The sequence below is a fragment of the Schistocerca cancellata genome, chromosome 2 (genome assembly GCF_023864275.1).
Source record: "Schistocerca cancellata isolate TAMUIC-IGC-003103 chromosome 2, iqSchCanc2.1, whole genome shotgun sequence".
In the NCBI taxonomy this organism is placed as follows: Eukaryota; Metazoa; Arthropoda; class Insecta; order Orthoptera; family Acrididae; genus Schistocerca; species Schistocerca cancellata.
In genome coordinates, this window is record NC_064627.1 from 840,787,658 (window position 1) to 840,810,865 (window position 23,208).

A 23,208-nucleotide genomic window follows, 5' to 3' on the forward strand; every position below is an offset into this window, starting at 1 on the left:
TTGATTTCTGCATTCATTTCACGATTTTTTCTTTTAGCGGTGACAACTATACGCAAACGTTGCTGCTGTCGGTTGTTATGTCAACGCCGCCGGTCACAGCGTTGTGCGTAGTGAAATTTAGTATTTTCAGTACACTCTTGACTATGTGGATCTGGGAATATTGAATTCCCTAGCGATTTCCGGAATGGAATGTCCCATGTACGTATCTAGCTCCAACTACTGTTCACATCTACATCTACATTTATACTCCGCAAGCCACCCAACGGTGTGTGGTGGAGGGCACTTTACGTGCCACTGTCATTACCTCCCTTTCCTGTTCCAGTCGCGTATGGTTCGCGGGAAGAACGACTGCCGGAAAGCCTTCGTGCGCGTTCGAATCTCCCTGATTTTACATTCGTGATCTCCTCGGGAGGTATAAGTAGGGGGAAGCAATATATTCGATACCTCATCCAGAAACGCACCCTCTCGAAACCTGGACAGCAAGCTACACCGCGATGCAGAGCGCCTCTCTTGCAGAGTCTGCCACTTGAGTTTGCTAAACATCTCCGTAACGCTATCACGCTTACCAAATAACCCTGTGACGAAACGCGCCACTCTTCTTTGGATCTTCTCTATCTCCTCTGTCAACCCGACCTGGTAGGGATCCCACACTGATGAGCAATACTCAAGTATAGGTCGAACGAGTGTTTTGTAAGCCGCCTTCTTTGTTGATGGACTACATTTTCTAAGGACTCTTCCAATGAATCTCAACCTGGCACCAGCCTTACCAACAATTAATTTTATATGATCATTCCACTTCAAATCGTTCCACACGCATACTCCCAGATAATCTACAGAAGTAACTGCTACCAGCGTTTTTTCCGCTATCATATAATCATACAATAAAGGATCCTTCTTTCTATGTATTCGCAATACATTACATTTATCTATGTTAAGGGTCAGTTGTCACTCCCTACACCAAGTGCCTATCCGCTGCAGATCTTCCTGCATTTCGCTGCAATTTTCTAATGCTGCAACTTCTCTGTATACTACAGCATCATCCGCGAAAAGCCGCATGGAACTTCCGACACTATCTACTAGGTCATTTATATATATTGTGAAAAGCAATGATCCCATAACACTCCCCTGTGGCACGCCAGAGGTTACTTTAACGTCTGTAGACGTCTCTCCATTGAGAACAACATGCTGTGTTCTGTTTGCTAAAACTCTTCAATCCAGCCACACAGCTGGTCTGATATTCCGTAGGCTCTTACTTTGTTTATCAGGCGACAGTGCGGAACTGTATCAAAAAAATGGTTCAAATGGCTCTGAGCACTATGGGACTTAACATCGAAGGTCATCAGTCCCCTAGAACTTAGAACTACTTAAATCTAGCTAACCTAAGGACATCACACACATCCACACAACCTGCGACCGTAGCAGTCGCGGGGTTCCGGACTGAAGCGCCTAGAACCGCTCGGCCACCGCGGCCGGCGGAACTGTATCGGACGCCTTCCGTAAGTCAAATCTGTTAATTCCAGCCGTGCGCCCATGATCACTTCGGAAACCTTTTCACATGAATCATCTGAGTACAAATGGCAGCTCCGCCAGTACTGGCCCTTTTATACCTTATGAACGCGATGCTACAGCCATCTGTATTTCGTGCATATCGCTACCCGATGACTTTTGTCACCCCTTTGTAGTCAATTTGTACCCGAAAAGAAACGAGTGCCGAGTTTTCAGTTAAGTAAGCAGCGGAGAAGTCCCCGAGCGTACGGAGACGGCCAGCTCGGTCCCGCTGGCGAGTTTGAAGCTCATTTCCGGTCCCTAGTGCGCACCTGCGGGCTGAGGCCGGCGAGCGCGGCGTAGGCGATGGCCTGCGGGATGAGCGTGAGCCCCACGGTGAAGCCGGCCATGGCGTCGCAGAGGGCGTCACCCGCCGAGTAGCCGCGCAGCCAGCCCAGGATGGGCAGCCGGCGCCGCAGCTGCAGCCGCAGCCACGCGCAGCTCGGCTGAATCCGGCGCTTCGTCAGCATCTCCAGGGCCGTCCGCGTCGCTGCCGGACGTCTGTTTCTGCTGCTGCAAAAGAACACGCGTAACAGTAACTAAGTATACACGTTCTCGCAACGGGACTCACGACTCAAAAATTCTCAGTACATTATACACGGTTATTCTAAATGATGGACCCATTTTCAAAGCCGGCCGGAGTGGCCGAGCGGTTCTAGGGGATACAGTCTGGAACCGCACGACCGCTACGGTCGCAGGTTCGAATCCTGCCTCGGGCATGGATATATGTGATGTCCTTAGGTTAGTTAGGCTTAAGTATTTCGAAGTTCTAGGGGACTGATGACCTCAGCAGTGAAGTCCCATAATGCTCAGAGCCATTTGAACCATTTGAACCATTTTCAAAACTTCGTATTTATTCAAGTACAAATCCAAAATGAACAAGCTTTATACCAATGAAAAGAGGAAGTTTCAAAGTTTTTTTCGTAATGTTTCATATCAACTTAATAAATTTAATAATTTGTAATTAATTATTTTTTAATACTTAATTAATAATCAGCGCGGCATTTGATACACTACTGGCCGTTAAAATTGCTTCACCACGAAGATGAAGTGCTACAGACGCGAAATTTAAACGACAGTAAGTAGATGCTGTGATATGCAAATGGTTAGCTTTTCAGAGCATTCACACAAGGTTGGCGCCGGTGGTGACACCTACAACGTGCTGACATGAGGGTAGTTTTCAACCGATTTCTCATACACAAACAGCAGCTGACCGGCGTTGTCTGGTGAAACGTTGTTGTGATGCCTTGTGTAAGGAGGAGAAATGCGTACCATCATGTTTCCGCCTTTGATAAAGGTTGGATTGTAGCATATCGCGATTGCGGTTTATCGTATCGCGACATTGCTGCTCGCGTTGGTCGAGGTGCAATGACTGTTAGCAGAATATGGAATCGGTGGGTTCAGGAGGGTAATACGGAACGCGGTGCTGGATTCCAACGCCCTCGTATCACTAGCAGTCGAGATGACATGCATCTTATTCGCATGGCTGTAACAGTGTAACGGATCGTGCAGCCACGTCTCGATCCCTGAGTGAACAGATGGGGCCGTTTGAAAGACAACAACCATCTGCACCAACAGTTCGACGACGTTTGTAGCAGCATGGACTATCAGCTCGGACACCATGGCTGCGGTTACCCTTGACGCTGCATCACAGACAGGAGCGCCTGCGATGGTGTACTCAACGACGAACCTTGGTGCACGAATGGCAAAACGTCATTTTTTCGGATGAATCCAGGTTCTGTTTACAGCATCATGATGGTCGCATGCGTGTTTGGCGACATCGCGGTGAACGCACATTGGAAGCGTGTATTCGTCACATCGCCATACTGGCGTATCACCCGGCGTGATGGTATGGGGTGCCATTGGTTACACGTCTCGGTCACCTCATGTTCGCTTGTTCGCATTGACGGCGTTTTGAACAGTGGACGTTACATTTCAGATGTGTTACGACCCGTGGCTGTATCCTTCATTCGATCCCTGCGAAACCCTACATTTCAGCAGGATAATGCACGACCGCATGTTGCAGGTCCTGTACGGGCCTTTCTGGATACAGAAAATGTTCGAATGCTGTCCTGGCCAGCACATTCTCCAGATCTCTCACCAACTGAAAACGTCTGTTCAATGGTGGCCGAGCAACTGGCTTGTCACAATACGCCAGTCACTATTCTTGATGAACTGTGGTATCGTGTTGAAGCTGCGTGGGCAGCTGTACCTGTACACGCCATCCAAGCTCTGTTTGACTCAATGCCCAAGCGTATCAAGGCCGTTATTACGGCCAGAGGTGGTTGTTCTGGGTACTGATTTCTCAGGATCCATGCACCCAAACTGGGTGAAAATGTAATCACATGTCAGTTCTAGTATAATATATTTGTCCATTGAATAACCGTTTATCATCTGTATTTCTTCTTGGTGTAACAATTTTAATGGCCAGTAGTGTAAATGTTATAAATGTTCAATGTGGCCCCCGTTGGCTGAACGGCAAACATCGACGCGGTAGCCAAACTCGTCCCACACACGCGAAAGCGTATCTGCTGTTACTGAGTGCACGGCAGTATTGATTCGGTTCCTCAGATCGTTCCGTGGTTGGTAGAGGTGGGACGTAAACAACTTCCTTCTGAAACCATCACCGCCCTTCAGCCACCGCCCGCCAAAAACTTTGAAACTTCCTCTTTTCACTGGTATAAAGCTTTTTCATGTGGATTTGTACTTGAATACACACGAATTTTTAAAAATGGGACCAACATTTCGAATAACCCTGTACTACCCTATCACCTAATTAGGTAATTAACATGCATCAGCATGTAGCTGCCCATTGAAGACTGCAAACTATCATGTGTTACTCAAGGATTTTTTATTAACACTAAATTATGGCCCTAAACATTTCAAATGCGTGGTGGAATAGTGACACTGTAATTTTTCGACCAGGTGAGATACGAATGTAATGAAAGTGAAAGTTACGATATGTTCTATTGTTTATTATAAATCCTCAGACAAAACCAGCTCAGTAGTTGTACTGAAGTATGACACGAATATGTTTAATAACATCCTATACAATGATAAATTATCACAAGAACATGAAACAGTTACAAGTAACTAACGCTGACGAAGATTCAAGACAAGCAATCGACAGGCACGTTAGTACACGATTAGCACACTGATCCGTTTCCGCACTCCGACGACAGTGATTTCCAGACTTTGAGTTCGTAAAATTATGCATACCAGAAAGGCGTCTTCCTCCTACTCATTGGAACTCTAACGTTTACTGAGTGCATCGCGACCTATACACGCCGAAGGCGACTGCAGGTCTTATCGTATTTTTAACAGCGTCGTTGGGTTGCCCGCCAGTGCTACTGTCGACGACCACTGCATCACACCATGATTGTGAATCCAGAAAAGCTAAGAGTACCTAACGCAAAGATTACATCATGCCCCAGTTGGAGCTGAAAAGGGAAATGACTACTTTTTCATACCCAATTCTGTGAGCGGAATTCGAACTGATCCTCTCACTAGTAGCGGACCAAGTTTGTTGCCACTGACAATTCACAAATTTTTCCAAACACCACTTTTATTTATGTAAGTTTACAATGTTGAGGACTGAACAACAAAAGAAAGGTAACAGTGACGATGCCAGTAAGAGTCTCCTAATTGAGGCAAACAAAAGTTCACTTCTAATTTTCCACGAAGGTTCGTGGTAACACACACACACACACTAGTAAATGTCCAATTCAGAGACGAAGACGTAATCTTCAGCGGTCGAAGTCCATGAGGTCGGCATCCTGAGTGAACTGAACTTCAGGTCTAGTTCTAGCCCCTAAATAGCTGTCTGCAGCCAATCAGTGATACTTCCTGCAGGCTGTGGCTCGAGCTCCCGCTGCAGGAAGTAGTGCTCGGAATGTCTGTTTCCATTATCTTGTATGTAAATAGCCTGTGTTTACCATGTTGCTTTTGGTACGCCTTGGACATAGGCAACCCCGTCCTCTGTGGTGTAATATGGGTTGCCGGCCCTAAGGGGCTACCTTGGCTCTGGCATAACAAAGTCCACCTAGTTCCCCCTGCCTTCCCCCGTAACATTCGCCCCTTCTTTGGGAACCAATCGTATCCTCTCATGAGCAATCATCCAGTCACAAGACTCAATTCTCGTGGAGCATCGTCCCACTTCTCAATAATTTTCCAAAACTACTACGTCAAACCAGGCTGACCAATGAAATTCCCACATTTTCGCGACCAGAGGCCTACAGCTACGGAAAAGATTGTGTTTCGGCTCCCTTCCTGTCGGAGTCTCAAAGGAGTGCGTTAACGTTTTGTTTCCTATGAACCTCTAAAGATGCCTATGTGCTTTATTTATATGAGAGCATAGCTACAGGTATTTTTGATATGAGAAATTTGCAGTCTCATGCTTGTAGAATCCTGGCACATTGCCTACCGTGTTCTGCCGAGAGCATAGAGCCATAAATACCTTTGGCATTCGCAGAACCTGAGGGGTGTCCACCGGTATGTTGCTCTCCTATCGGCAGACTAAAGACTTTAGAAACGCGGGAGTGGCGGTCATCTCGTGCAGAATTCCAACGACGGCGTTACCTGCTGTCAGTATTGTGTCGCCTCGCGGCGGTCGTCCGTTCATCCTGTCCTACCTGGCCTCGGCGTCACCTTTACAACCTGCATAAAGTTAATGCTGCCCATCCGCCGGCTTTGATCTGCTGTCTGTCCGTGAAACTGCCAGACCAGCCACACGTAATTCTCAACAAATAAAACGCCTACAACTACTCCATGTATTGGCAACCACTATCGGATAAGCTTTAATAAAGATAAAGGAATAACCTGTTTTCAGAACAAATTAATTTGATCTACATATCACTCTACATAATTTGCATCTCAGATATCGATAATGTGACAGCCGACAGAACCGTCAGTTTCACCGTCTTTCAACATGCGAGGTAGTCATAAAGCTTAAACGTTCAAGCGGTCCGTTATGAAGGTGACAACCTTCCACCAGTAGCTCGGGATGAACGGTTTGAAGAAGCAACACATAGTTTCCACTTAATACACGAGCAGGCAGTGTAACTGGTCCTAATAGAAAATCACCGACGGTTCTTACCCAAAAAGTTCAACGTGGGCTGATTCTGGTAATGAACCTTGAAGACGGTGCGTGGATTTGCGGCACTCTAGATATGATGATTGTGGTGACTGAAAATGGCGTTTCTGATAAATGTTGCTTCGGTCACTCATAGTAATATGCTAAAGAATTGTGGGCCTGTGGCATGTTTGTACAGAAGCCAGTCGTAGAATGTTCAGTAGAGTTGAAAACCAAGATCTTGATTCGTCTCATTCACAGACTGTGCCTGGTAGAGGTATATTAAGTCTTCCTATCCTCCACATTACGACTGTACCAACTGGTGGCATGCAGTTGATCTTAGAGCACTTAGTTCCGGTCAGCACAGCAGGGAGTGCACCGCCCCCCTCCCCCCTCCAAGGTAACGGTCCTGCGACTGCGACGTTCCACCATCACTGACCATCAGAAGTGCACGACGATCGTTTTCCCCTGAAATGATAGGTTGTTGACATAAATGTTGTTGGCATGGAATGTCGTCAACCAGGAAAACGTGTAGTTTGCTCATGGGCAGCAGCAACATCACTTTCGTACTCCGTCGCGCTGACTGAGGTTCTACAGTCCTTGCCTCAGGAGTGTCGAATAATACGTGCGCACAGCTACCAAGAACGACGCCATATCCTAGGAAATGGTCCCTAAATTATACAGCAACGAGAGTTTTAGTTCCTTTTTCTCGCGCAGAATCCATTGCATCATTTTATTATCACCATTTGCGAATAATCAAATGGTTCTGAGCACTATGGGACTTAACTGCAAATGATTCAGTTTACAAATCACGACATTTCATTGTGTAACTTTATTGTCCTCCATCAGGAGATTTTACTGCTGACGATGGCCACGTATCTTTAACTGCCGACTTATTTTACTGGAATAACATCGTTTGTATATGGAGAAAATATTACATAATAGATAAAAACCTGCGGTGTGTGAACATATCTAGAAAGAAAAAGAATTTTAGTGTCCTGTTGATGTCGAGCTGATAATAGACGAGGATTGCCGACTAACCTTACGTTTGGGATCTGATAACTTATGGAAATGATTCCTACACCCATGCTCATAAATTAAGGATAATTTCAGAATGTGGAACCACACAACGTGACACTACACAAAACTGGCGCTAATAGCATAGGCACATAGGGAACACATACGATACAGGTCTGTAAGTCCACGGTATTGGTGATAAGTTGAGAAAACTGTCCCGGAACACATGTGCTACAAAACGCCACTGTTTCCTGCGCATGTAACCCGACATCAATATTTGATATGATCACCACGACACGTACACAGGCCGCACAACGGGTTGGCATACTCTGGATCAGGTGGTCGAGCAGCTGCTGGGGTATTGCCTCCCATACTTGCACCAGTGCCTGTCGGAGCTCCTGAAGTGTCCTAGAGGTTTGAAGACGTGCAGTGATACATCGACCGAGAGCATCCCAGACGTGCTCGATGGGGTTTAGGTGTGGAGAACAGGCAGGCCACTTCATTTGCCTGATATCTTCTGTTTCAAGGCACTCCTCCACGATGGCAGCGCGGTGGGACCGTGCGCTATCGTCCATAAGGAGGAAAGTGGGACCCACTGCACCCCTGAAAAGGCGGACATACTGGTGCAAAATGACGTCCTGATACATCTGACCTGTTACAGTTCTTCTGTCAGACATGCAGGGGTGTACGTGTACCAATCATAATCCCAACCCACACCATCAAACCACGACCTCCATACAGGTCCCTTTCAAGGACATTAAGTGGTTGGTTTCTGGTTCCCGGTTCACGCCAGATGAAACCCCGACGAGAATCACTGTTCAGACTATACCTGGATTCGTCCCAGAACATAACCTGGGACCACTGTTCCACTGACCATGCACTGTGTTCTTGACACCAGGCTTTACGGGCTCTCCTGTGACCAGGGGTCAGTGGAATGCACCTTGCAGGTCTCCGGGCTAATAAACCATGTCTGTTCAGTCGTCTGTAGACTATGTGTCTGGGGACAAATGTTCCAGTGGCTGTGGTAATGTCCCGAGCAAGGCTACATGCAGTAGTCCGCGGCCGTCTGTGGGCACTGATGGTGAGATATTGGTCTTCTTGTGGTGTTGTACACTGTGAACGTTCCGTACTGTAGCGCCTGGACACGTTTTCTGTCTGCTGGAATCGTTTCCATAATCTTGAGATCACACTATGTGGCACACGGAGGGCCCGTGCTACGACCTGCTGTATTTGACCAGCCTCCAGTCGCCCTAGTATTCTACCCCTCATAATGTCATCAATATGTGTTCTTTGAGCCATTTTCAACACAGTCACCATTAGGACGTCTGATAACGTCTGCACACTTACTCGCTGCGCCATACTCTGACACGCACCAACACACCTCTGCATATGTAGACTGCTGTCAGCGCCACCGTGCGACGACCGCAGGTCAGATGCACCGCATGGTCGTACCCCGAGGTGATTTACACCCGCAAACCGTCCACGAGAGCGTTGGTTCACCATGTATCAGAATTATCCTTAATTTGTGAGCATGAGTGTAGATATCCGCATTATTTAAGTACTTATAGTTAATATTCACGAAGAAACATTTTTGTTTCATTAATGTACAAACATTTACGTTTTATTTTAAAATTTATATCATTGAAGAACATTTGAGCTGTTCTAGGCGCTTAAGTATGGAACCGCGCGACCGCTACGGTCGCAGGCTCTAATCCTGCCTCGGGCATGGATGTGGGTGATGTCCTTAGGTTAGTTAGGTTTAAGTAGTTCTAAGTTCTAGGGGACTGATGACCTCCGATGTTAAGTCCCATAGTGCTCAGAGCCATGTGTGTGTGAAGAACATTTCATTACACAGCAAGAACGGAGAAATAACTTTTCCGTTGCCGTTATTAGGGTGCTCGTTTTTGCTGTAAACTGTTTGAAACCTGGCTGATAACTGACGCATGATGTTCGCACAACTTCTCCTATATATTCATCAGTTAATATACTATTTTTTGGCAATATATTCAGCTAAATGTATTACCGAATAACAATACATTAAGGAAACACAGATGAACGCTCCTAAAGTTCCATCTACAGAGATGAATCACATACAAATAATGTTCGTTAGCTCTGCTCTCTAAGACAGTGAAAACGATGCACCGCAAACGAACTATTCGATTGAGACGGAAATCGGTAGATGTGATGGATATGTACAGACAAACAATTTACAATTTCAATAAAATTGTATCATTTGTTAAAGAGAAAGAGCTTCACAAATTCAGGAAATAAATAACGCGTTCTTTCCTCTCTCACCCTAGTGCAACGTTTATTCGTCTTCCCATTTAATGATAGTTGTTGTATATTCCCCTGACGGATTTCGTTCCAAGTTCTGTCCAGATGGTGTGTTAGATCGTTAAAATCCCATAATGCTCCACACGTTCTCAACTGCGTACAGATCAGGCGCCCTTGCTGACCAACGTGAGGTTCGCCAAGCACAGACAAACAGTAGAAATTCTTGGCGTGTGCAGGTGGGCTGAAATGTAAGGTCAGGGTGGCTTGCCATGTAGGGCAACAAAACGGGGCGTAGCATATCGTCGGCGTACCGCTGTGCCGCAGATGACAACCAATGGGTCCTGCTATTAAATGAAACGGCACCCAGACTATCACTCGTGATTGTCAGGCAGTATGGCGGGTGGCAGTCAGTACACGAGGGTTTTTTTAAAAGTAAGGTCTGTTTTGTTGTAGACACTAGTAGTTTGCGCGCATACCGCAACGAGCGCGCGCGTCGTGTACCGGCATGCCTCGAGAACAACTGTGCTCAGTTTCAGCTCTGTAGCTAACCTGTACGGTTCTGTTCTGCGCTTTCAAAATGTTTAAGACTATCGACTCGCCCGCCGTGTGTGAGGTTTTTGTCAGGAAGTAACCTGTCTGCCGCAGAAATTCATCGACAAATTTGCGAAGTGTACGGTGATACTGTTATGAGTGAAAGCAAAGTGCGTAAGTGGGTACGAGAATTCAAAGATGGCCATGACAATGTCCATGATGAGGACCACTCCGGTCGCCCTTCGTTGATTACAGACGATTTGGTGGCTTCAGTTGAAGCGAGGATTCGTGAGAACAGGCGCTTCACAATAACAGGTCTCTCAAACGAGTTTCCTGATGTGTCGAGATCAGTGCCTTACAACATTGTTTCTGAACACCTAAAGTTTAGGAAACTGTGCTCCCATTGGGTCCCGATACCCCTAACAGAGGGCCACAAAAACCAAAAATTTGAGTGCGCGATGAAGTTCTTGACTTGTTATCACGAAAAAGGTGACGGCTTCTTGAGCCAGATCGTAATTGGAGACGAAACATGGGTTTTGCATATCATGCCCGATTCGAAGCAACAGAGCACGGAGTGGAGACACACACACAATCGCCTGTAAAGGTGAAGGCCAAACGGACTCTGTCCCAGCGCAAAATCATGGCGTCGGTGTTTTGGGATAGACACGGTGTTTTGTTGGTCGACTTCATGCAACGAGGAACCACTGTCAATGCAGAAGCATACTGCCAAACCCTGAGAAAGCTACACAGAGCGATTCAAAACAAAAGATGCGGCATGCTGACAAAGGGAATTGTCCTTCTCCATGACAATTCAAGACCTCACACTACAGGTCAGACCCGCGATTTATTGGACAGTTTTGGCTGGGAAGTTTTAGACCACCCACACTACAGTCCTGATCTTGCGCCGAGCGATTACCATCTGTTGCTCCACCTCAAACAACACCTCAGTGGAAACCGTTACAATGATGCCGACGACGTGAAAACGGCAGTGAACTCTTGGTTAACGGAGCAGGTGGCAAGTTTTTATGAAGAGGGTATTTTAAAATTGGTTGGAGGTGTGATACCTGTTTGAACAAACCTGACAACTATGTCGAAAAATAGAGTGATGTATGTACTTTCTGAAAATAAATTTCTTTTTTTGAAATTACCTTTCGTTGTGTTCATATGTTCAAACGGACCTTACTTGTAAAACACGCCTTGTGGTATCCCACCTCTGTCTGGGCCGTCTACAGACACTTCAGGTTATTGAATATCATTGACTGAAGTAAAATTGTCTTCAGTGATGACTCTCGCTTCGAAATGAGCCCCGATGATCAGCGAAGACTTGTCTGGAGACGCCACGGACAGTATATCACTGTCATCCGGCATATGACCTAGCAGACAGCAGTGGTGCTCTCAGGTGCCATTTCTTTCACAGCAGGACCCTGTTGATTGTCACCCGCGCCACCCTTGCACCAAAGCGGTACGTCGGCGATATACTACGACCCATTTTGTTGCCCTTCATGGAAGGCATACTGGGCTTACATTTTTTCAACATAACGTCACCGTGCACACGGTATGAGCTTCTGCTGATTGTCTACGTGCTTGCCAAACACTACCTTGGCCAACGAGGTCGTCAGATCTCTCCGTAATTGAGAAATATTGGAGAATAGTGGGCAGGGCTCTCCAGACAGCTCCGTATTTTGACGACGTAATGTGCCAATTGGACTGAATTTGGGACACTGTCGCTAAGAAGGACATGCAACAACTCTGTCAATAATTTCCAATCCGAATAACTTCGTGAATAAGGACCAGAGATGAAATAACGAGTTTTGCTCAGTTTGTGTCTTTTTTTTCTCGCACAAATCATCCAGATTATCTGAAATTGTAATTGTATGTTTGTCTGTACACGTACACGACAGTTACCTATATCTGTCCCATTCGGATAATTCCTTTGTGGTGCATCTCTCTCTCTCTCTCTCTCATTTTTTGGCTTACAGTGTATTTAATGCTCTTGAGTGTCGAGTACAGTGATTCATATAGTCAGTCTCTTGGCATACTTTTCTCTTAGTTTGACGCTCGCAGCACTCAGAGCCTGAATATCCTGTCGTGGGTCCTGCCTTGAAGAATAATTAGTCTATACATGAAGATGGTATCTGTTTCTTTTGGACGTTCATATATATACACTCCTGGAAATTGAAATAAGAACACCGTGAATTCATTGTCCCAGGAAGGGGAAACTTTATTGACACATTCCTGGGGTCAGATACATCACATGATCACACTGACAGAACCACAGGCACATAGACACAGGCAACAGAGCATGCACAATGTCGGCACTAGTACAGTGTATATCCACCTTTCGCAGCAATGCAGACTGCTATTCTCCCATGGAGACGATCGTAGAGATGCTGGATGTAGTCCTGTGGAACGGCTTGCCATGCCATTTCCACCTGGCGCCTCAGTTGGACCAGCGTTCGTGCTGGACGTGCAGACCGCGTGAGACGACGCTTCATCCAGTCCCAAACATGCTCAATGGGGGACAGATCCGGAGATCTTGCTGGCCAGGGTAGTTGACTTACACCTTCTAGAGCACGTTGGGTGGCACGGGATACATGCGGACGTGCATTGTCCTGTTGGAACAGCAAGTTCCCTTGCCGGTCTAGGAATGGTAGAACGATGGGTTCGATGACGGTTTGGATGTACCGTGCACTATTCAGTGTCCCCTCGACGATCACCAGTGGTGTACGGCCAGTGTAGGAGATCGCTCCCCACACCATGATGCCGGGTGTTGGCCCTGTGTGCCTCGGTCGTATGCAGTCCTGATTGTGGCGCTCACCTGCACGGCGCCAAACACGCATACGACCATCATTTGCACCAAGGCAGAAGCGACTCTCATCGCTGAAGACGACACGTCTCCATTCGTCCCTCCATTCACGCCTGTCGCGACACCACTGGAGGCGGGCTGCACGATGTTGGGGCGTGAGCGGAAGACGGCCTAACGATGTGCGGGACCGTAGCCCAGCTTCATGGAGACGGTTGCGAATGGTCCTCGCCGATACCCCAGGAGCAACAGTGTCCCTAATTTGCTGGGAAGTGGCGGTGCGGTCCCCTACGGCACTGCGTAGGATCCTACGGTCTTGGCGTGCATCCGTGCGTCGCTGCGGTCCGGTCCCAGGTCGACGGGCACGTGCACCTTCCGCCGACCACTGGCGACAACATCGATGTACTGTGGAGACCTCACGCCCCACGTGTTGAGCAATTCGGCGGTACGTCCACCCGGCCTCCCGCATGCCCACTATACGCCCACGCTCAAAGTCCGTCAACTGCACATACGGTTCACGTCCACGCTGTCGCAGCATGCTACCAGTGTTAAAGACTGCGATGGAGCTCCGTATGCCACGGCAAACTGGCTGACACTGACGGCGGCGGTGCACAAATGCTGCGCAGCTAGCGCCATTCGACGGCCAACACCGCGGTTCCTGGTGTGTCCGCTGTGCCGTGCGTGTGTCATTGCTTGTACAGCCCTCTCGCAGTGTTCGGAGCAAGTATGGTGGGTCTGACACACCGGTGTCAATGTGTTCTTTTTTCCATTTCCAGGAGTGTATATACAGGGTGTCACCTAACGTTACCGCTGGATATATTTCGTAAACCACATCAAATACTAACGAACCGATTCCACAGACCGAACGTGAGGAGAGGGGCTAGTGTAATTGTTTAATACAAACCATACAAAAATGCACGGAAGTATGTTTTTTAACACAAACCTACGTTTTTTTAAATGGTACCACGTTAGTTTTGTTAGCACATCTGAACATATAAACAAATACGTAACCAGTGCCGTTTGTTACATTGTAAAATGTTAATTACATCCGGAGATATTGTAACGTAAAGTTGACGCTTGAAACCTCCGACGTTCAGTTGCATGTTGTAACAAACACGGGCCACGGTCGGCGAGCAGCATCTGCAGAGACATGTTTACGATGACGACCGTGTTTACGAGTGTAGCTGTAGTGCACTGTTGTGGTTTGGTCTAGCTGTCGCAGTGTCCGCATGTAGCGCTTGCTGCTATTGTTAGTCTGCATTCGTCTCCGCACGCAGACCAACTGTAGTACACCGTGTTACTAGACGTCTGTGATAGTGTAGTGTTGTAGGAACTGTGACCATGGTGTATTCGAACTCTGAAAAGGCGGAGATGATACACATCTATGGCGAGTGTCGACGAAATGCAGATGAAGCCTGCAGGGTGTATGCTGAACGGTACCCGGACAGAGAGCGTCCAACGTGCCGCACATTGCAAAACATCTACCGCCAACTGTATGCAGCAGGTATGGTCGTAGCACGCAAACGGGTCCGTAACAGACCCGTCACAGGAGAAGCGGGTGCAGTTGGTGTGTTAGCTGCTGTTGCCATGAACCCACACATGAGTACACGGGACATTGCAAGAGCTGGTGGACTGAGTCAAAGTAGTGTCATGCGCATACTGCATCGTCACCGCTTTAACCCGTTTCATGTGTTGCTACATCAGCAATTACATGGTGATGACTTTAATCATCGAGTGCAATTCTATCAATGGGCATTAACAGAGAATGCGTTGCAGTTCTACCTGTTTACCGATGAAGCGGGTTTCACAAACCACGGGGCAGTGAATCTACGGAACATGCATTACTGGTCCGCGGACAATCCTCGCTGGCTCAGGCAGGTAGAGCGACGGCGACCGTGGACTGTAAATGTATGGTGCGGAATCATTGGCGACCACCTCACTGGTCCTCACTTCATTGCAGGGGCCCAAACAGCTGCAACGTACATCGCGTTTCTACAGAATGATCTGCCAACGTTGCTCGAAAACGACGTCGACGTCGACGTATGTGGTTTCAGCATGATGGTGCACCTGCACATTCCGCAATTAACACTAGGCTGACCCTTGACCGGGTGATCGACGGGCGTTTCATAGGACGTGGAGGACGCATAAATTGGCCAGCCCGTTCTCCTGATCTTACATCTCTGGACTTCTTTCTGTGGGGTAGGTTAAAGGAAAATGTGTACCGTGATGTTCCTACAACCCCATAGGATATGAAACGTATTGTGGCAGCCTGCGGCGACATTACACCAGATGTACTGCGGCGTGTACGACATTCATTACGCCAGAGATTGCAATTGTGTGCAGCAAATGATAGCCGCCACATTGAACATATATTGGCCTGATATGTCGGGACACACACTATTCCACTCCGTAATTGAAAACGGAAACCACGTGTGTACGTGTACCTCACCCCTCATGGTAATGTACATGTGCGTCAGTGAAAAAGACCAATAAAAAGGTGTTAGCATTTTGACGTAATGTGCTGTTCCAGTCTCATCTGTACCTAAGGTCCATCACCGTTCCCTTTGGATCCCTACGTAAATCGGTGCTCTCCGATACACACGATCGAACAGCGGAGGAGTGGTACTCAAGCGTCAACTTTAGGTTACAATATCTCCGGATGTAAGTAACATTTTACAATGGAACAAACGGCACTGATTACGTATTTGTTTATATGTTCAAATGTGCTAACAAAACTAACGGGGTTCCATTTAAAAAAACGTAGGTTTGTGTCAAAAAACATACTTCCGTGCAATTTTTTATGGTTTGTATTAACCAATTACACTAGCCCCTCTCCTCACGTTCGGTCTGTGGAATCGATTCGTCAGTAGTTGATGTGGTTTACGAAATATATCAAGCGGTAATGTTAGGTGACTCACCCTGTATACATATATATATATGGCTTACCGGCCATTTGACCATCTTCTTCTGTGCAAATGCACAAACAGTGCCCGAACTCTTACGGGAATCGGCAGAAAGCCGCGAGTAATGAGTATAATGGGCAGGGGCACTATGAATATAGTGCGGGAGACTAAGTTGGGAATGTGGGTCTAACGGGAGGCGTGTCAGAGATAAGTCACTGCAGACGCACTATTCTCTGTGTCCCCGGTGGCTCAGATGGATAGAGCGTCTGCCACGTAAGTAGGAGTTCCCGGGTTCGAGTCCCAGTCGGGGCACACATTTTCAACTGTCCTAAGCTGGCACGGTAGCCCAGCGTGTTCGGTCAGAGAGCTGGTTGGCCTCTGTAATAAAAAACTGAGTGGAAGGATCAACAAATGAACTTGACCGGATGTCATGTGAAGTCCGCAACGACCAAACACAACGATCAACAACGAAAAAAAATTAAATGGATAGAGCGTCTGCCATGTAAGCAGGAGATCCCGGGTTCGAGTTCCGGTGGGGACACACATTCAACTGTCCCCGTTGACCTATATCAATGCCTGTATGCAGCTAGGGGTATTGATTTCATTGTAAAATAATCAGTCTACCGTGTAGAACGTAATTACGGTTTTACAAGTGCACTCCGAGCGCTTTCCACCGATTACTGATAGTTTGCATAAAAAAATTAGCATGCCAAAAATAACCCGAAGATATTGTGACGACACAGTGCTCAAACTTCGGCGACATGTAGTGTCGAAGTAATGCGCTTCCGGGTAGAAGTTGCCACTTGAATACTGACCCATTTGCCGAAACACACTATGTAATAAGCATCGTAGTTCTCCTGACTCATACTGTCTACTTATAGTGATAGTTTAGTTAGAAGTGTCAAGAGAAACCTACTCAATGGGTCAAAATAAATAAATAACTTTAACAGCTTCCCTGAGAAGATTTATTGACCTGCTTTTGTTCACAAATAGTTTCGTGACAGTAAACTGGCATGCTCATTTGCCAAACAACTTATCTAAAGAAGACGCGAAGCAACAAAAAAAAAAAACTGTAATTCTTTTATAATTCGGTTGTGTTCTTAGTATTCATGTTTTTTCTAGGTAATATCTCGCATGTAGTCGAATATTTTGATGATCGCTTTTTTACGCTATGATAAGAATGAAGATAGGGGACATCTCTATGTTTAACTGAGAGACGCATTCCGTGTCTAAATAGATCAGTTGTTTTTGTTTTGTTGTTTGTAAGGCAACTAAAAACGTCATATACACTCCTGGAAATTGAAATAAGAACACCGTGAATTCATTGTCCCAGGAAGGGGAAACTTTATTGACACATTCCTGGGGTCAGATACATCACATGATCACACTGACAGAACCACAGGCACATAGACACAGGCAACAGAGCATGCACAATGTCGGCACTAGTACAGTGTATATCCACCTTTCGCAGCAATGCAGACTGCTATTCTCCCATGGAGACGATCGTAGAGATGCTGGATGTAGTCCTGTGGAACGGCTTGCCATGCCATTTCCACCTGGCGCCTCAGTTGGACCAGCGTTCGTGCTGGACGTGCAGACCGCGTGAGACGACGCTTCATCCAGTCCCAAACATGCTCAATGGGGGACAGATCCGGAGATCTTGCTGGCCAGGGTAGTTGACTTACACCTTCTAGAGCACGTTGGGTGGCACGGGATACATGCGGACGTGCATTGTCCTGTTGGAACAGCAAGTTCCCTTGCCGGTCTAGGAATGGTAGAACGATGGGTTCGATGACGGTTTGGATGTACCGTGCACTATTCAGTGTCCCCTCGACGATTACCAGTGGTGTACGGCCAGTGTAGGAGATCGCTCCCCACACCATGATGCCGGGTGTTGGCCCTGTGTGCCTCGGTCGTATGCAGTCCTGATTGTGGCGCTCACCTGCACGGCGCCAAACACGCATACGACCATCATTGGCACCAAGGCAGAAGCGACTCTCATCGCTGAAGACGACACGTCTCCATTCGTCCCTCCATTCACGCCTGTCGCGACACCACTGGAGGCGGGCTGCACGATGTTGGGGCGTGAGCGGAAGACGGCCTAACGGTGTGCGGGACCGTAGCCCAGCTTCATGGAGACGGTTGCGAATGGTCCTCGCCGATGCCCCAGGAGCAACAGTGTCCCTAATTTGCTGGGAAGTGGCGGTGCGGTCCCCTATGGCACTGCGTAGGATCCTACGGTCTTGGCGTGCATCCGTGCGTCGCTGCGGTCCGGTCCCAGGTCGACGGGCACGTGCACCTTCCGCCGACCACTGGCGACAACATCGATGTACTGTGGAGACCTCACGCCCCACGTGTTGAGCAATTCGGCAAACTGGCTGACACTGACGGCAGCGGTGCACAAATGCTGCGCAGCTAGCGCCATTCGACGGAAAACACCGCGGTTCCTGGTGTGTCCGCTGTGCCGTGCGTGTGATCATTGCTTGTACAGCCCTCTCGCAGTGTCCGGAGCAAGTATGGTGGGTCTGACACACCGGTGTCAATGTGTTATTTTTTGCATTTCCAGGAGTGTAGTTTACGCTATGTATCTTAACAAAAGGTTTTTTCACATTTTCCTTAGGTAAATTGTTTGGCACCTGTTGATGTGACTTTATAGTCACTTACGGATTGTAACCAATAGGAGATCAATAAATCTTCTCACGGGAGCTGTTGCGGTTATGTACTTATTCAAATGGATTTTTGAAGCTGTCGCTGCCCTATTCTCTAAGTGATTTGTTACTGAATGAGTAACTGTGTGCTTCAAAAAAATTCATCAGATTTCTCAGGTCTGTATCTTTCACTTAAATAAAAATAGAATCTTGACTTACGCATTAAAATTAAAATATTACTTTGGTGCCAGTTGTAAGTTTCCAATTCCTATGATTGTCTGTAGGGGTCGTTCGTTGGTTACCCGAAGTACGTCGAGTCGAGATGACAGTAACACAGCAACAAACAGCTACAACTGTGCGGCATGATTTTCATCTACAGTAAGGCACTGTATCTACTACAACCGCAAGGGGCGTATGAATCTGACATTGTACAATTGACCTCCAAGGTCATATGTCTGACGTTACGCTATCTTTTTTTTTGTAGGTGTTTGTCAAAGTCTCTGTATAATGCATCCCCTTACAATAACTGTGGGTGAATGGCGACACCGCATAACAACACCATTGAACGCAGACATACTCGCAACAATATGGAACGAGACTGACTATGGCATGAGCCATCGGAGGAGGGCTCATTGAATATTTGTGTAAGATAAATGAAAACGTTGGCACTGAACGTATTGTAAAGAGTACCCAAGTTTGTATAACCTTGTAAAATCAAATGCTTCCTTTCAAAATAAAAACTCTGTAGTCCTGTACGTAATTGAAAATTCTCCCAAGATTATATCTTCATTCATACGGAAGATATAATCTTATGGGATCGGATGAGTCTTTGTGAAACATCGGCGTTATAAAAAATTAAAGAATATGTTTCAATACGAAGCGACATATTTAAATTACTCTTCCGGCTTTTCCGGCAAGCTGTTGAATCTTAAAGTGTCGGCTGTTCTGCCGGATGTCAGTGGTCCGTGCGCAATATTTCGACAATGTGGCTCGTTGTCTTCATCGGATGCTACCTGGGACTGCTAGTTAGTGTAAAGAGTCCAATATCCTAGGAGGAACGGACCCCAGACGGGATTCCTAAAACAGAGCCTGGAGGGGGAAGGTGGTAGATATATACAGGGTGTTACAAAAAGGTACGGCCAAACTTTCAGGAAACATTCCTCACACACAAAGAAAGAAAATATGTTATGTGGACGTGTGTCCGGAAACGCTTACTTTCCATGTTAGAGCTCATTTTATTACTTCTCTTCAAATCAAATTAATCATGGAATGGAAACACACAGCAACAGAACTTACCAGCGTGACTTCAAACACTTTGTTACAGGAAATGTTCAAAATGTCCTCCGTTAGCGAGGATACATGCATCCACCCTCCGTCGCATGGAATCCCTGATGCGCTGATGCAGCCCTGGAGAATGGCGTATTGTATCACAGCCGTCCACAATACGAGCACGAAGAGTCTCTACATTTGGTACCGGGATTGCGTAGACAAGAGCTTTCAAATGCCCCCATAAATGAAAGTCAAGAGGGTTGAGGTCAGGAGAGCGTGGAGGCCATGGAATTGGTCCGCCTCTACCAATCCATCGGTCACCGAATCTGTTGTTGAGAAGCGTGCGAACACTTTGACTGAAATGTGCAGGAGCTCCATCGTGCATGAACCACATGTTGTGTCGTACTTGTAAAGGCACATGTTCTAGCAGCACAGGTAGAGTATCCCGTATGAAATCATGGTAACGTGCCCCATTGAGCGTAGGTGGAAGAACATGGGGCCCAATCAAGACATCACCAACAATGCCTGCCCAAACGTTCCCAGAAAATCTGTGTTGATGACGTGATTGCACAATTGCGTGCGGATTCTCGTCAGCCCACACATGTTGATTGTGAAAATTTACAATTTGATCACGTTGGAATGAAGCCTCATCCGTAAAGAGAACATTTGCACTGAAATGAGGATTGACACATTGTTGGATGAACCATTCGCAGAAGTGTACCCGTGGAGGCCAATCAGCTGCTGATAGTGCCTGCACACGCTGTACATGGTACGGAAACAACTGGTTCTCCCGTAGCACTCTCCATACAGTGACGTGGTCAACGTTACCTTGTACAGCAGCAACTTCTCTGACGCTGACATTATCGTCAACTGCACGAAGAATTGCCGCGTCCATTGCAGGTGTCCTCGTCGTTCTAGATCTTCCCCAGTCGCGAGTCATAGGCTGGAATGTTCCGTGCTCCCTAAGACGCCGATCAATTGCTTCGAACGTCTTCCTGTCGGGACACCTTCGTTCTGGAAATCTGTCTCGATACAAACGTACCGCGCCACGGCTATTGCCCCGTGCTAATCCATACATCAAATGGACATCTGCCAACTCCGCATTTGCAAACATTGCACTGACTGCAGAACCACGTTCGTGATGAACATTAACCTGTTGATGTGCTTGATGCTAGCACTGTTGAGCAATGAGTCGCATGTCAACACAAGCACCGAAGTCAACATTACCTTCCTTCAATTGGGCCACCTGGCGGTGAATCGAGGAAGTACAGTACATACTGACGAAAATGAGCTCTAACATGGAAATTAAGCGTTTCCGGACACATGCCCACATAACATCTTTTCTTTATTTGTGTGTGAGGAATGTTTCCTGAAAGTTTGGCCGTACCTTTTTGTAACACCCTGTATACTGGCCCCTTTCCATTCGACCAGCATGTTCAGGAAGCACCTGATGAAGACAACGAGATCCGTTGTCAAAATCTTGTGCGTGGACGGTACTGTCATCCGGCAGGGTACCCGTCGGCTCAAGGCGTCATATTTAAAATAAACTGTAGTTTCCGAAACACAAAGGTTAGCTGACACATTTGTGTTTTTGAACCACTTTTACATGTGATGAGAACAATATGTGAAGCCTCTTCTGGCTGTTGTGGAAGAGTCGTTTTTCAAGATCTCTCACGTAAAAGAATTTCAGCCTTATGTGAAGACTGTTAGCGGTACAAGTTCGTCTGTGGACGTGCAGTTCACATCCAGTTTTATGAGCGCTGGCACCGCAACCTCATGATTACTCGGCAGATTGTATCTGGACTTTCCGAGACGCTTCCTCTCGAACACGATACGTACTTTTGGAATTAACTCCGCATACCAACCATCTGGCTTCGACTGCCCTTGCAGGCAAACAGTTAAGGCATCATTATCGACATCTGAAAACTACGACAGCATGCTGCTAACATTGCCCAATATTTCCTACCGAATGGCAAAACCCTGATGCTTCCGTTGGTGACATGGCTGCACCAAAGCTCCATTCTAGATTGGCAGTCATTTAGGTTTCTTCCACTCAATTATTCAGCAGTTCCTGGTTGCCCATTCAACGAACTCCTAAATGTTTCCACCGAGCGAGATGGTGAAGTGGCTGAACACTGGGCTTATATTCGGTGGAATGGCAGTTAAAATCCGCGTCCGGCTACATAGATTTAAGTTTTCCCTAATTTCCCTAAATCACTTAAAGCGAATGCTAGGATGGGTTCTTCATAAGAGCACGGCCGACTTCGTTACCCATCCCCTTCCAATCCGAGTTTATGTCATGCCCCTAAGGACCCCCTTGTCGACCGGACGTTAATCTTTTTTCCTAAAAATTAGAAGAACTGATGTTCCTATGATCGTTTCTAGCCACAATTCTCTTGTGAAGTAGTGTTTACAGTACGCAATGAGCTGTCTGTTTACTGCACAATGCTTCTGATGGTCGCTTGTAGACCACCCATCATCTCCATGCCATAGATGTTAATGATGGTTCCTCTTCTGTTGGCAGATCTGGATAGGTCAATTCCAAAGCCGACATCCTACGATGTTCACTTCCGTTCTCAGTTTTTACGATGCTGTATAGTAGGATCAGCCTGCAGAATATCGATATCACTGTGTATTTTTGCAGCTATCCTTCCCCATATCCACATATGTCTGTTGCAGTTCTTTACTTGGAAGGATTTCTTTTGCTATTCAGGCAGAATCATTTCACTATTGACAAAACTGCAATGAAGAGATGGCAGCACTGTGTATATACTACACAAATTCAGTCATTAGCACTATGCAAAATTAAGCAAGTTGCGATGTATTAGTAGTCAAGGAAGTTCAGAGACAGGGAAGGAAGTATTATACTAGATACGGACACAGTGAGTGCACATGACAGCCATTATTGTACGTTATGGAAATGACTTCAGTGGTCGTTACGTCATTATTGAAATCTGTGAACAAACACAAGCTCATTACAAGGCCTAATTTGGGCTTTGTGATTTGATTGTACTCCAGCACTTCGTATGTAGTTGATCCAAGGAATAATTTTCAATTTGATCACTAATCTAATATTGACGATAATAGATAACTTCATTCTGCTCGGCGACGGTATTGCGGAATAGTCGTTGCTGCCCCTGTTCTCTG

General features: G+C 46.7%; 1 protein-coding gene across 2 annotated transcripts in view; it reads right to left on the minus strand.

The window, feature by feature from the left end:
• LOC126162756 (sodium-independent sulfate anion transporter-like) overlaps nucleotides 1–23,208 on the minus strand; it is a 323,935-nt gene that overhangs the window by 121,800 nt on the left and 178,927 nt on the right. The window contains exon 2 of one of the 2 annotated variants that reach the window (XM_049919441.1): nucleotides 1,818–2,055. In XM_049919441.1, coding sequence (XP_049775398.1) covers nucleotides 1,818–2,015 — 198 coding nt within the window. In that variant the 5' untranslated portion in view covers nucleotides 2,016–2,055. Of the gene's footprint in view, nucleotides 1–1,817; nucleotides 2,059–23,208 lie in introns of both variants that reach the window. The other variant, XM_049919440.1, reaches the window with a different exon arrangement.